The sequence below is a fragment of the Erythrolamprus reginae genome, chromosome 7 (assembly GCF_031021105.1).
Source record: "Erythrolamprus reginae isolate rEryReg1 chromosome 7, rEryReg1.hap1, whole genome shotgun sequence".
Classification (NCBI taxonomy): Eukaryota; Metazoa; Chordata; class Lepidosauria; order Squamata; family Dipsadidae; genus Erythrolamprus; species Erythrolamprus reginae.
The window spans coordinates 6544791-6560127 of record NC_091956.1 but is presented as its reverse complement, the minus strand read 5'-3'; the positions used below and the strand labels follow the sequence as shown (position 1 = coordinate 6560127).

The window sequence follows — 15337 nt, the reverse complement described above, 5'->3', positions numbered from 1 at the left end:
TAAGAAATGTCATTTCTATTAATGGCATTTCTTATTGCTTTATAAACATTGTGTTGTCTGGGTATTTGATTTGCTTAATAATACAAATGCCATTCTTATTCTCCATCCCTTTTTTCCAAACACTGGTAAAATAAGTTCCAAGTTTGGTAATATTCTGTGTCTTCTTTCTGTTTTATTTTCAATGTAAGTCTATCTATCTCTGCACAGTCCAATGTCTCCTTAATTAACTCTTCATTTTGAGGTGTTTCTTCATCTTTCCAATATAATCCTCTCTGCTGTTAAAACACGTAACACTAAATACAGACTGATCAAATTTTTCTGATATCATCTCTAATAAGAACAGTTCAGTTTCAAAATCTACAGATTTCCCTATTATCTATTTCTAGCCATCTATGTATTTTTGCCCCAAATTTTTAAAGAAACAGAAGATTGACAGCAGAAAAAGACCTCATGATCCATCTAGTCTGCTCTTATACTATTTCCTGTATTTTTTCTTAGGATGGATCTATGTTTATCCCAGGCATGTTTAAATTCAGTGACTGGGGATTTAACTGAATAAACATATATCTATCCTAAGATAAAAGCACAAGTCCGTAACATATGATAAAATGTGCCCGTCTTTTAATGCCATGGAGGCAAAGTTAACTAGACGGGGCAAAGATTTTAAAAAGAAAAACATCTTGTTTTGCAGGGAATTAATTTTGTCCGGGATGGAAAGGGTGTGTCTGTTGCCAAGCAACCGCAACCCAACTGATCGATCGATGCGCTCGGAGCTCCGGCTGCTTCCCTTTCCGGCTGAATCCGTTTTTCGGCGTGCGATTATGGCTTCCCTTTTTTGCTCTCAAAAGCCGGGATCGGCGCCTGGCTGGCGAGTCCCCAATTGCTAACGCTGGGCTCTTTATTCCTAAGCCACGCACTAAGCCAGACCGGGCGTCCGCGTTTTGACCTCACCTATTCTGTCCCTCTCGGGCCCCCGTAATCGGAGCCACAAAGAAGCGATAGAGAAGAAGATCGCACGGCAGGCAAGCCGGGGAGGGGTGGGGGCGGTGGGGGAGGCGCGTAAACTGAGCCACTTGGGTGGAGCTTTTGCGTGACGTCAATAGGCGGCGCAGCCAGCCTTGATCATTCTGGCGCCAAATTCGAACGTCGGCGGGGAGGATAGAGCGGCAATTTGGCGGACCGGCGAACTGCGTTCCCGCGCTTTTTTGTCGTCCTTTGCGCTGCCGTTTCTTTCTGAGGTGGCTGAGAGCTCCGTTTAGTTACCGGCAGCGCCGTTTCCATGGCAACTCCGCCCAAGCGAAGCCGGAGCGGCGTGAAGAAGATCGCCATCGAGGGCAACATAGGTAAGACCTGGTTTGGGGGGCTGTGGGGAGGTGTCGCTTGCTCTGCCGTGAAGCCGCTGCTTTAGTAGAGAGAGAGAGACGCTTGTGAAAACGGGATATATCTTGATTTCAGTTCGAGGTCTGCCTAACCTCTGCTATATTATTATTATTATTATTATTATTATTATTATTATTATTATTATTATTTTAAAATGTTCAGTTGACTGAGTTTCATGTTTAATGAATAATAATAATGAATAATAATAATTTATTAGATTTGTATGCCGTCCCTCTCCGCAGACTCGGGGCGGAGCAATAAGAAGCAGCAGCAGCAGAAGAAGCTTTTGGTTCCAATAATAATAATACAATATAATTTTTATTGTTCAGATAACTGAGTTTCATGTTTAATGAATAAAAGAATAATAAAAATAATCTTTGGTTCCTATAATAATAATTAATTTTAAAATGCTCAGTTGACTGAGTTTCATATTTAATGAATAAAAGGTGATAATAATAATGCCTTTGGTTCCAATAATAACAATAACTACAATAATAACAACAATAATATAATATATAATAAATCAACTCTGGAACCAACTCCCCTCAGAGATTAGAATAGCCCCCACCCTCCTTGCCTTTTGTAAGCTCCTTAAAACCCACCTCTGTTGTCAGGCATGGGGGAACTGAGATATTCTTTCCCCCTAGGCTTCTACAATTTATGTATGGTATGTTTGTATGTATGATTGGTTTTTAAAATAAGGGTTTTTAGCTGTTTTAGTATTGGATTGTCGCATGTTGTTTTTACCACTGTTGTTAGCCGCCCCGAGTCTACGGAGAGGGGCGGCACACAAATCAAATCAATCAATCAATCAATAAATAAATAAAATTATTTTTTAAAGTTCAGTTGACTGAATTTGAATGTTTAATGAATAAAAGTTGATGATGGGTGTTCCCTTTATTTTTTTGAGCAGTGTATTTATTTTGTAAAGTTTTTAACTCCTTTACAATTCTTTGCCACTTGGTTCGAGGTGACTGCCTATAGCAGTGATGGCAAACCTATAGCACGCATGCCACAGATAGCGTGTTAGAGCCATATCAGAGGACAGGTGAGGTGTCTCACTGTGTCAGCTCCAGCGTGTGTTGGCAAGCTGATTTTTGGCCTTGGGGAAGGCCATTTCGAGTGCATAAATCCACCCAATTGACAAACCAGAAGTCCTTTTTTTCCAAACTTCTGGTTTGCCCATTTGGCTGTTTTTCCACCAGGTTTCACTGAGGCCTGATCTCATGCTGAGGAGCAGAATGCGGCTGTGCGCATATGTAAGGGCAGCTTGGGGAGGAATGGGTATGGGCATATGCTAGCACACGCGCGCACATACCCTTTCGGCACATGAACCCAAAACAAGTTTGCCATCACTGGCCTATAGGAATTAAATCAATGAACAATTCCTTTTTCAAACTGGTAGCGATTTCTAAAGACAGCCTCAGAATCTTACTGGTTTAATGAGTATCTTCTTTTCTTTAGCCGCAGGCAAATCTACCTTTGTGAATATTCTCAAGAAAGCCCGAAAGGAATGGGAGATTGTTCCCGAGCCGGTGGGGAAATGGTGCAATGTTCAAGGCCGCCACGATGATTGTGAGGTATGATAGCGATTAGATGGAATTAGCCATCTTAAGAAATAGCTTTTTGAGTGAAAACCAAGGAAGGACAAGATACTGCATGGTGCTACATTCCATGTTAGAGAAGTTTTATGCCAACCCTCACATTGAAGGGTGTGTCCAGAATTTGAGAACATGTAAATCTGTCATAAAAACAAAGCCCATTTTTTACATAGAAACATAGAAGACTGACGGCAGAAAAAGACCTCATGGTCCATCTAGTCTGCCCTTATACTATTTTCTGTATTTTATCTTAGGATGGATCTATGTTTATCCCAGGCATGTTTAAATTCAGTTACTGGGGATTTATCTACCACGTCTGCTGGAAGTTTGTTCCAAGGATCTACTACTCTTTCAGTAAAATAATATTTTCTCATGTTGCTTTTGATCTTTCCCCCAACTAACTTCAGATTGTGTCCCCTTGTTCTTGTGTTCACTTTCCTATTAAAAACACTTCCCTCCTGGACCTTATTTAACCCTTTAATATATTTAAATGTTTCGATCACGTCCCCCCTTTTCCTTCTGTCCTGCAGACTTTACAGATTGAGTTCATTGTCTTTCCTGATACGTTTTATGCTTAAGACCTTCCACCATTCTTGTAGCCCGTCTTTGGACCCGTTCAATTTTGTCAATAACTTTTTGTAGGTGAGGTCTCCAGAACTGAGCACAGTATTCCAAATGTGGTCTCACCAGCATTCTATATAGCTGGATCATAATCTCCCTCTTCCTGCTTGTTATACCTCTAGCTATGCAGCCAAGCATCCTACTTGCTTTTCCTACCGCCCGACCATACTGCTCACCCATTTTGAGACTGTCAGAAATCACTACCCCTAAATCCTTCTCTTCTGAAGTTTTTGCTAACACAAAACTGCCAATGCAATACTCAGATTGAAGATTCCTTTTCCGCAAGTGCATTATTTTACATTTGGAAACATTAAACTGCAGTTTCCATTGCTTTGACCATTTATCTAGTAAAGCTAAATCATTTACCATATTACAGACCCCTAATATTCAGTCCTGAATATTTCATTGGAAATTTGAGACCGTATCTTCAAGTTGGCAGTGGCTTTTTTTTTTTAATAAAAAGAACAAATTGCTGCATAGTGACAAAAACCTTTGGAAACATTAAACTGCAGTTTCCATTGCTTTGACCATTTATCTAGTAAAGCTAAATCATTTACCATATTACAGACGCCTCCAGGAATATCAACCCTATTGCACACTTTAGAGTCATCGGCAAATAGGCAAACCTTCCCTACCAAACCTTCCCCTATGTCACTCACAAACATATTAAAAAGAATAGGACCCAGAACAGACCCTTGTGGCACAATTCTTACATGGATTTTTTATGAACGTTTAAACAGGAGCTGACAACCTCACAAAAGAGTGGTGGAAACCTCCTTCAGATGATGTATGAGAAGCCGGAGAGATGGTCTTTTACTTTTCAAGCCTATGCCTGCCTGAGCAGAATCAGGGATCAGCTGAAATCCCTTGAAGGGAAATTAAAAGAACCCGAGGATGCTGTGGTTTTCTTCGAACGATCAGTTTATAGTGACAGGTACCCATCTGATTCTTGATAACCTGCCTTCGCATGTCATCTCCCCTGGGTTTTGCACCTCCTCCATGCTTTCGGTTTTTTGGAAAAATTGAAAATATTTCCTCTTTCCAATCATAGAATTGTTTTCTGGATACTAGATTGAGTTAAAACAATTCAGATAGGTGGAGTTTCAAGTTCCAGCATTCTTACAATAGCCATTTTAACTGGGAAATATTCTAAAGAGTACATAACGTATTTTTCGGACTGTATAAGATGCACCAAGATTTCAAAGAAGTAAGGAAAATGTATTGTCTTCCCCAGGCCCCAAGAGCATTGCATGCCTCCCAAACACTATGCGTGCCCCATTTGTTTGCAAAAATGAACCTGTTTTTCACCAAATTTTGCCAAAAACAGGGCACGCAGAGGGTTTGGGAGACCTGGGGGCTGTAGGAAGGCAAAATGCTCCATTTTTCACCTGTTTTTTTTCTCAAAAATGGGGTGTTTTTGCCTTGGTACTTCTACTGTCTTTTGTTCTTTTACTTTTTTTTTCTTGTGTCATGCTGAAGCCATTGTTGACTTGGAGATTTTGGCCTGCCACAAAATCAACTCTTTTTCATAAAAAACGTGGTGGGCAGAGGGTTTGGAGGCCTGCAGATGGCTCGTGGGGGCTGGGGGAAGGCAAAAACAACCTCCTTTTTGAGAAAAAGCGGGCGAAAAACAAGCCATTTTTCACAGAAAAAGGCGTTTTTGCCTTCCCCTAGTGCCCAGGAGCACTCTGCAGGGTTCCCAAAACATCTGTGTGCCCCATTTTTTTGCAAAAATGAGTGAAAAATGGGGCGCAAAGAGGGTTTGGAAGCTTTGCAGAGTGCTCCTGGGGGCCAGGGAGGATAAAACCTCCTTTTTTCTTATTTACCTCTTGTGGTTAGCTCTGGCCCTGCTCCTGCCCCAAGGACTGTGGATGTGGGGGAGACATCCACATGCTGCAGGCCTGTTTTGCCCCCGGTAGAATCTGCTGATGAAGGCTCCTCTGACCAAGAAGACATGAGTGACAGGGAGGAGGAGGGTGTGGCAGACAGCTCAGAAGGAGATCAATTATCTAGCTCCTCCTTGGATTCAGAACAAGAGTTAATGATACAGCCACGCATGCGGAGAGCGAGGCATAGGCAGCAACAACTGAGAGATTATTATCAAAGAAAATGAGGCCACCTGTGGTTGGGTGGGGCTGTGGTCATTAGTGAGGCTGCTATCAATAGCAGCCTGTGGGTTTGGCCATTGTGGAGGATTATCTGATCATTGTGTTTCGTGCCTGCCTTGCTGACTTCGACCTTTTGTGTGCTGATTTTTCCCCACTTTGAAACTAAACCAGAGCAAAGTGTGTTTCGCTTTGTGAAAGAAGAAGGACTGTGAATTGTCTCACAGCTGCAAGCTAAGTATCACAGAACTGATAAGGGACTTGTACAAATTACCAGTTTGGGCTTGGTTTAAGTGAATTTTCCTTATAAAGAACATTGTTTTGAATTTTCAAACGTGTGTGTGTCTGAAATTTGTACCTGTGAATTTTTGGGAGGAGTCTACCAGAGAGCCCGACAGAAGAACCTCTTTGAAATCTTGGTGCCTCTTATACACTGCTGTGTCTTATAGTCCGAAAAATACAGTACATTTTGTTCCAGATCCAAAATAAAACGTTTTCCCATTTTAGGATAATTGAAGCTAAATTGAATTCTATTTATTTTGAAAAGGTATATCTTTGCGTCCAATTTATATGAATCTGAGTGCATGAGCGAAACAGAGTGGACTGTTTATGAAGACTGGCACAGCTGGATGAATCAGCAGTTTGGATCAAGGCTTGAACTGGATGGGATTATTTATCTCCGAGCTACTCCTGAAGTAAGAAAGAAAGCTTTGTGAATACACTGGACATTAGAGCAGGGCTTCCAAAAGTCTATGAACCAGCACAGTCAACGGCAGGTCAGCAACCAGTCCACACAAGCAAGCGAATCCCCATCTACCCTGTTTCCCCGAAAGTAAGGCATGTCAGAGGTTTTGTAGAATTTGCTAATACAGTGATCCCCCGCTCGTTGTGAGGGTTCCGTTCCAGGACCCCCCGCAACGAGCGGGTTTTTGCGAAGTAGCGCTGCGGAAGTAAAAACACCATCTGCGCATGTGCAGATGGTGTTTTTACTTCCGCAGCGCTAGCGAGGAGCCGAAGATTGGGGGCAGGGCGGGTGTTTTAAAACGTCCCCGCCGACATGGGGGGCTCGCTAGCACCTCCCCGAACCCCCAACCCGGGTTTGGGGGTGTGCTAGCGAGCCCCCCATGTCGGCGGGGACGTTTTAAAACACCCGCGCGCCTTCCCAACTGAGCCCTCAAGCCAAGCGCAGAAGTTCGCCTTTGGCGCTTGGCTTGAGGGCTCAGTTGGGAAGCGGCCCGAGCGAACGGCGTGGGCGGGAGGCGGGCGCGCGGGCAGGCAGGCTGCGGACAAGCCGTTCGCTCGGGCCGCTTCCCAGCTGAGTACTCAGCTGGGAAGCGGCCCGAGCGAAGCGGCAGCAGCGAGGAGTTTGCGTGGGCGGTGGTGGGGAAACTCCTCGCTGATGCCGGCCAAAAGGGGGAAGACCTAGGGAAGGCGCCATCTACGCATGCGTGCCCATAGAAAAAAAGGGCACGCATGCGCAGATGGTGTTCTGACTTCCGGGTTCAAAAATCGCAAATTACCCTGTTCGCAATGGTCGGGGACGCAATAACCGGGGGATCACTGTATAAGGCACCCCCCAAAAAATAAGGCGTAGTCAAGTTTACATACGGTACGGTGGAAAAACATACGGTACCGTTCAAAGCTGTTCATAGCGGTACCGTAATAATGTGGCGTCCCCTGCTGGCCCCTTCCATCACTTTGTACCGTCCAGTACAGCAGACACAGTGTGCTGCTGTCTCACCGCCATTACAGTCTCCACTACAGTGCGTAGACTATAGTTCCTCTGGTGGCCGGAGGCTGCAATAGCGGGAGTATACTGTTGTACCGTATAAGTGCCGTCGTTTGTGTGTGTGGGTGCCATACTGACAGGTACCGTACCGTAATCAGTGTACCGTATGGTACACTTTCTTTGGGGGTGTCAGCTTTTCTGCCTGTGAATTTGTCTTATTTGAGAAATATAAGGCACCCCCCCCCCCCCCCGAAAATAAGACGTAGCACAACTTTTGGAGCAAAAATTAATATAAGACAGTGTCTTATTTTCGGGGAAACACGGTATACCCAGTTTCTGCAACCATTCTTCATGTCTTTGGTATCACTTATGAAAGATTTTTATTGGAGTTCGTTAATGGAGTTTCGTTTTCCTTCGCGGCCATAAAGATAATTTTAAAATACACAGCTGCTTTAAAGAGGGACTTAGCTCAAGCAGCATGTGAAACACCACCACCCTCATCTCTGCTGCCCAAAAGGTTGGGGTGGGTGGGTGGGGGAATGCTGCCTTAGAGTACAATCCTTTGCAGAGTTTTGGTTTTCACCTGATTAATTTTAAAAATATTAAGAAGCTGGTCTTTTAAGGGGTTGCTCTTTTCCTGTCGAAAAGTGACATTTTGCTTTATTTTATTTTATGTTTTTAAAGAAATGCTTGGATAGGATTTACATCCGTGGAAGGGATGAAGAGCAAGGGATTCCCATGGAATATCTGGAGAAACTCCACTACAAACATGAAAACTGGCTCCAGCATAGGACGTTACGGTATTTTAGAAAACGTTTGGCTTTGAGAGATCGCGCAATCGTATCTTTTGAACAGAGATGACATTGGGCCCTGAGCAAATAGGTTAGGTCCCACTGAGTGGATCTTCTCCGGGTCCCATCAACTAAACAATGTCGCTTGGCGAGACCCAGGGGAAGAGCCTTCTCTGTGGCGGCCCCGACCCTCTGGAACCAACTCCCCCCAGAGATTAGAATTGCCCCCACCCTCCTTGTCTTTCATAAGCTACTTAAAACCCACCTCTGCCGTCAGGCATTAGGGGAATTGAGATCCTCTTTCCCCCTAGGCCTTTACAATTCTATGCATGGTATGTATGTATGTATGTTTGGTTTTTATATTAATGGGTTTTTAATCGTTTTTAGTATTAGATTACTATTGTACACTGTTTTATTGTTGCTGTTAGCCGCCCCGAGTCTCTGGAGAGGGGCGGCATACAAATCCAATAAATAAACAAACAAATAAATAAATAAATAAATATGGAGGCTCTTGTGTTTTCCCTGGTGAACTAGGGAAGTGGGTGGTCCAATCTCATAATGACAGGGTTGCCAGGGACCTTGGAGGTCTTCTAGTCCAACCCTTTTTCAGGCAGAAAACCTTACAACAGTCCTGTCAAACTGGCAGCCCATGCTCCGAACGCATCATGCGCAGTCCACGCCCACCCCATCCCTGCAAAGGCAAAATCCATCGCAATATGTCGTGATGCGTCACGAGATGCGATCGAGTTTGACACCATGCCCTACACACCCTTTTAAACATTTTCCAATTTATAGTCTCATGAATTTGTAAGATAAAAAAACATTAGTTGAAATATTTCAGCCAGAGGAAATTGTTAAGAGACTTTCCATTTCTAAATATACAGTATATCTATTTTTATTACTGACCACATTTAAAAGCTCTTTTATCGCTCTTTAATACCGTAATTAGTGTGGCTATTAGGAATTATAGGCCTGGACAATTCTGGCTTTTAAAGACATTTATTTATTGGATTTGTATGCCGCCCCTCTCCGCAGACTCGGGGCGGCTAACAACAATGATAAAAAACAACATGTAACAATCCAATTTAATAAGACAACTAAAAACCCTTATTATAAAAACCAAACATACACACAAACATACCATACATAACTTGTAATGGCCTAGGGGAAGGAATATCCTAACTCCCCCGTGCCTGGCGACAAAGGTGGGTCTTGAGTAATTTGCGAAAGACGAGGAGGGTGGGGGCCGTTCTAATCTCTGGGGGGAGTTGATTCCAGAGGGCCGGGGCCGCCACAGAGAAGGCTCTTCCCTTGGGGCCCGCCAAACGACACATTAGCAAAGAGGTGTATAATTCAAGACATAGTGGAGATGATTATTATTATTATTATTATTAATTAGATTTGTATGCCACGCCTCTCAGCTTGCTTTCAGAACAGGGGTTATAGGGTTTCTGCATATTTTGGAATGAAATTCTCTACCTTTCTTAGGTTTCCAATTCAAATTGCTGTTTTTGTTGTTTACAGAACGGAGTTTGAATACTTGCAAAAGATACCTGTTCTAACTCTGGATGTAAATGAAGATTTCAAAGGCAACAAAGACAAACATGAAAATATGATTGAAAAGGTAAAATTTACCAAAGAGTACTATGTTTCCAAAGGATTCTGTTAATAATCAAAAGCTCTGTCCTTGAATGTGTCTATTGAAATCTGCATGCCCAGCTAGTGAATTCTGGGAATTAAGTCTTAAAGTTGCTAGGTTGGACAAACACTGCTTTAGGGCATTGTTTATACAATGTCATAAGATGCCAATTGCTGTAATGCCCTTAAAGTCCTCAGCCGCTAATTTAACAAATGCCCTTATTGGTGCTTGTTAAACAAAGTTATACAGCAGGCTCATCTAACAAACCTAGGATAAATTAACTTCAAATACATTTTCTGGTTACCATGTGTTCTGTCGAGCTCTCTGGTAGAATCCTCCCAAAAATGCACAGATACAATTTCAGACACACACACGTTTGAAAATTCAAAACAATGTTCTTTATACCGAAAATGCAAATAAACAAAGCACTCTTTGTATAGCAAAGAGCACTCGTCTCCAAACAAACTGGTAATTTGTACAAGTCCCTTATCAGTTCTAAGATGCTTAGCTTGCAGCTGTGAGGCAATTCACAGTCCTTCTTCTTCCACAAAGTGAAACACACTTTCCTCTGGTTTAGTTTCAAAGCGGAGGGAAAATCAGCACACAAAAGGTCAAAGTCAGTAAAGCAGTCACGAAACACAACGATCAGATAATCCTCCACAATGGCCAAACCCACAGGCTGCTCTTTATAGCAGCCTCACTAATGACCACAGCCCCACCCAACCACAGGTGGCCTAATTTTCTTTGATAATAATCTCTCAGTTGTTGCTGCCTATGCATCGCTCTCCGCATGCGTGGCTGTATCATTAACTCTTGTTCCGAATCCAAGGAGAAGCTAGATAATTGATCTCCTTCTGAGCTGTCTGCCACACTCTCCTCCTCCCTGTCACTCATGTCTTCTTGGTCAGAGGAGCCTTCATCATCAGATTCCACCGGGAGCAAAACAGGCCTGCGGCATGTGGATGTCTCCCCCACATCCACAGTCCTTGGGGCAGGAGCTGGGCCAGAGCTAACCACAACACCATATTTATAAGTCCTTAATTCTGTGCCTATTCAAAATATTCTCAAAACTCCCACTTTTATTTAAACCTTCTGGTCTATTCAACTTCTACTTTCACTCTTTTTATTTTGCAGGTCGACGAATTTTTAAGTACGTTATAGCATTTCCAGACGTCTAACTGCAGCCGAATGGTCCCAGCCTTTGGATCAGTTATTCATTTTATCAATGCTTGGTTTTGCCTAACCATTTTATCAGTGCTTGGTTAAATACTACTACGAGCTTGCTGGGTGTTCAGGCTACTTAATGAAGTGCTTGCATGAACCTTGGTTGCCAAAAGGAACTGAAGAGAAGACTTGATGTGAGAACCATAACTTTTATTTTTATAGCATGAATGAAATTGTTAAAGGTCTTGATGTTGCCGTAATTAGCAAAAAAAACTTGGCAGACGTGTCATCACATACATTTTAATCATCTATGTTCCTGTGGGATCATTTAGGGCAACACCTCCCTTCCTATAAACTGGAGACAAAAAGGTTTCCAAGTTTACATTCGACCCTCAGTGATATTTTTAAGTAACAGTGAAGCAAATTTTGGGTAGCTTGGTGTAAGTTAGGCTGTCATAGATGGATTGTAGGTAACCGGAAACAGATTACAGTGGTACCTCGGTTCTCGAACCAATTTGGTCGAGTACTGAATTAATTTATCCCATAGGAAATAATGGAAATGGATTTAATTGGTTCTTAGCCCCTATTTCCTTTATTTCCTATGGGATAAAGATCTGAGGAGCTCTATAGTCTAAGCACTCCAAGCTGTAGGAAGGGTGGGGGCGGCTGCAATACCGGCAGTTTTGGGGGGGCTCCTTTCCTCAGTGGTTCGTCTTGTACCCGTAGGCAGCTGCACCAACTTTCTCCTTCCCGGCGGCGGCTTTCCATCGAGCAGCAGCAGCGCCGGGAATGTCACATGATGAAGGGAAGCTGCCGGAGCCATCTCAGCAGTTGCCGCTGCTCTAGAGACTGGGAGACTAGAGACTGGGAGGCTGTTAAGTGGGCGGCCAGGATGGGCGTGTCGGATTCCGACTCCCATTCCGTCTCACCCCGTCCCGTCAGATCTTGTAGCATTTCGGATAATAAACAAAATTTTCTGTGGCTGTTCGGTATCCCAATTTTTGTTCAGATACCGAAGCAAATTTTTGCCGAAAATTTTGTTCGGTATCCGAAATGTGCGAGAACCAAAGCGTTCGAGAACCGAGGTACCACTGTATTCGAAAGCAAAATCATTTCCCTGATGACAGGTAAACGGTGAAAGCAGCCACTCATTCTTTTCTGCATGTGTTGTGATGTTGCATACATGTTCAAGAGGAGCACGGTTTGCGTTGCGGTGGTCTAGTACTGCTTGGCTCAAGCGGTTATTTTTTTCGGTTGTGAATCCCACCTGTGTTTTCAAGGCAATCTCAGTTTTCTCACATAGTCTATTGACTTCTTCCTGCAGAATAAAATGCCCAAAGTGGAAACATTTATGACTTCTCAGATTCGAACTTGCTTCTTTCCTTCATTTGGGAAGTCCTGCCAAAACTATGCATCAAAGTTACGAGGGTGCGAAAGCAGAATCACCTAAGTAAATCAGGACTATTTAAGGACTTCTGCATTGCTCCAAAATGTGTGTTTTATTTAATGTTTTCTGCATTAGATTAATGTAGGGGTGCCGAACCTTGCAACTTTGGCTGGTTGGGGAATTCTGAGAGTTGAAGTATGCAGAAAGTTGCAAGGTTTGACACCCCTGGACTAAGGTGCAACTGCTGTAGTTACGTATTTAGATGCTTTCTTGCTTCATTTTTATCGATTTTAGTGTACTGTCAAATATTCCACTTAAACATGGAATTGTTTTCTTAAAATACTTGGACCCATTTTATATTTGCCATACGAATACTGGAAAGGAACTTCGGAAGTAACTGGTTTAATTTATTAATTTATTAACCTCTACCATTTCACGTTTTCAAAACTGCAACAAATCAAATTGTGTATTCCCATGAAATGGATTTATTCTTACGTTTTTAATCTCAAAAGGTGTACAATATTTGATCATCTTGGACACTTTTTTTGCTAAAATAAAGGTTGAAATTTTCAATTCTGTGTCATTAATCATATGTAAATCATTTGTCATTGTACAGGTGACACTCAAATTAAAATATCGTGCAAAAGTTCATTTATTTGAGTAATGCAACTTAAAAGGTCAAACATAATATATATGAGAGAGACTCATCACATGCAAGGCAAGATAGTTCAAGCTGTGATTTGTCGTAATTGTGATGATTACGGGGTACAGCTCATGAAAAATCCCAAATCCACAATCTCAGAAAATTGGAATATTACATGCCGTCAATAAAACAAGGATTGTACATAGAACAATATTGGACCTCGGAAACGTATATGCATGTACAGTGGTACCTCTACTTATGAACTTAATTTGTTCCATGACCAGGTTCTTAAGTAGAAAGGTTTGTAAGAAGATGCAATTTTTCCCATAGGAATCAATGTAAAAGCAAAAAATGTGTGTGATTGGGGAAACCACAGGGTGGGTGGGGGCCCTGTTTCCTCCCAGGAGATTCCTAGAGAGGCCCCACAGAGGCTTCTCTCTGATTTTTCCAGCCCTGTTTCCTCCCAGGAGATTCCTAGAGAGGCCCACAGAGGCTTCTCCCCACCTTTTCTGTCCCAGTTTCCTCCCAGGACATTCCTAGAGAGGCCCCACGGATGCTTCTCCCCGCCTTTTCCAGCCCTGTTTCCTCCCAGGACATTCCTAGAGGCCCCACGGAGGCTTCTCCCTGCCTTTTCCGGCCCTGTTTCCTCCCAGGAGATTCCTAGAGAGGCCCCACGTAGGCTTCTCCCTGCCTTTTCCAGCCCTGTTTCCTCCCAGGACATTCCTAGAGAGGCCCCACAGAGGCTTCTCCCTGCCTTTTCCGGCCCTGTTTCCTCCCAGGACATTCCTAGAGAGGCCCCACGGAGGCTTCTCCCCGCCTTTTCCAGCCCTGTTTCCTCCCAGGACATTCCTAGAGAGGCCCCACAGAGGCTTCTCCCCGCCTTTTCTGTCCCAGTTTCCTCCCAGGACATTCCTAGAGAGGCCCCACGGAGGCTTCTCCCCGCCTTTTCCAGCCCTGTTTCCTCCCAGGACATTCCTAGAGAGGCCCCACAGAGGCTTCTCCCTGCCTTTTCCGGCCCTGTTTCCTCCCAGGAGATTCCTAGAGAGGCCCCATGGAGGCTTCTCCCTGCCTTTTCCAGCCCTGTTTCCTCCCAGGAGATTCCTAGAGAGGCCCCACGGAGGCTTCTCTCTGCCTTTTCTGGTTACAGTTTCGGAGGCTCAGGTTTGAAAATGTTTGTAAGAAGATGCAATTTTCTTGAGAAGAGGCAAAAAAATCTTGAACACCCGGTTCTTATCTAGAAAAGTTCGTACGTAGAGGCATTCTTAGATAGAGGTACCACTATATGTACTCAATACTTGGTTTGGGCCCCTTTTGCAACAATTACTGCCTCAATGCTGCGTGGCATGGAAGCTATCAGCCTGTGGCATTTTTGCTTTAAAAAAAAAATGCTAAAATCGCAGAAAGTTAAAAAGAAATTAAGGATATTTTATGCTCAGATTTCCACAATATATTGTATGCTGAAGCCTCAAACATTCTTGGCACAGACATTTATAGAATAAAGGAGCGTTCAGGCTACATAGAGCAACAGTCACAGTTCTCTGCCAGGTTTGTAGCCACGGCAGCTGGTCTGGGCATAAAATAGCTGTATCACCCAGCAACGGTGCACATCTACCTCCTACTGAGCCCATAAGCCTTTTTGTATTCATTATTGTTATTAAAACTGAGTTTACTATCTGCAAAAAGTTCTCCTAAAACCGTGATATGTATTGGTTGCAAAAAGCATGAAATAATTAAGACCCAGAGCAAGAAAAATCCAACCAAATTATTTAAAAAAAATAATATTTGGGGGTCAATCATACCTAATAAAACTATTTCTGTTTTGTTTTTTTTTTAATTACACTTTCTAAATGTTTTTAGTTATTTTCACCAGTGGAAGTATTTGCAGTTATTTATTTATTTATTTATTTTGTCCAATACATAATACTCATTGAAGAGAAAGATATGTAATAATATAAGTAAAGAAAAGAATAGAAGAAAAGATATAAAAGTATAGGTGAACATATTTGAAAGGAAGAAAAGATAAATGAGATAAGGAGAGACAATTGGACAGGGGACGGAAGGCACACTGGTGCACTTATGCACGCCCCTTACTGACCTCTAAGGAACCTGGAGAGGTCAATCGTGGATAGTCTAAGGGAAAAACGTTGGGGGTTTGGGGTTGACACTACTGAGTCAGGTAATGAGTTCCAGGCTTCGACAACTCGGTTGCTGAAGTCATATTTTTTACAGTCAAGTTTGGAGCGGTTAATATTAAGTTTGAATCTGTCGCGTGCTCTT

The 15337-nt window shown here is 43.0% G+C and overlaps 1 protein-coding gene across 2 annotated transcripts; it reads left to right on the top strand.

Moving 5' to 3' along the window:
• The first annotated feature begins 828 nt into the window (after positions 1 to 828).
• On the top strand, positions 829 to 12990 carry DCK (deoxycytidine kinase). Of its 2 annotated transcripts, XR_011559567.1 has the most exons (8): positions 832 to 1343; positions 2845 to 2960; positions 4343 to 4536; positions 6255 to 6402; positions 8121 to 8236; positions 9752 to 9851; positions 11001 to 11500; positions 12116 to 12990. XR_011559567.1 is itself a non-coding variant. In XM_070756880.1 (7 exons), the coding sequence occupies exons 1-7, from the start codon at positions 1280 to 1282 to the stop codon at positions 11025 to 11027; spliced, it is 765 nt and encodes a 254-aa protein (XP_070612981.1). In that variant the 5' UTR covers positions 829 to 1279; the 3' UTR covers positions 11028 to 12990. The 2 variants fall into 2 exon arrangements, 1 of the variants encoding a protein (XP_070612981.1); XM_070756880.1 differs by having other exon boundaries at positions 829 to 1343; positions 11001 to 12990.
• The last annotated feature ends 2347 nt before the right edge of the window (positions 12991 to 15337 follow it).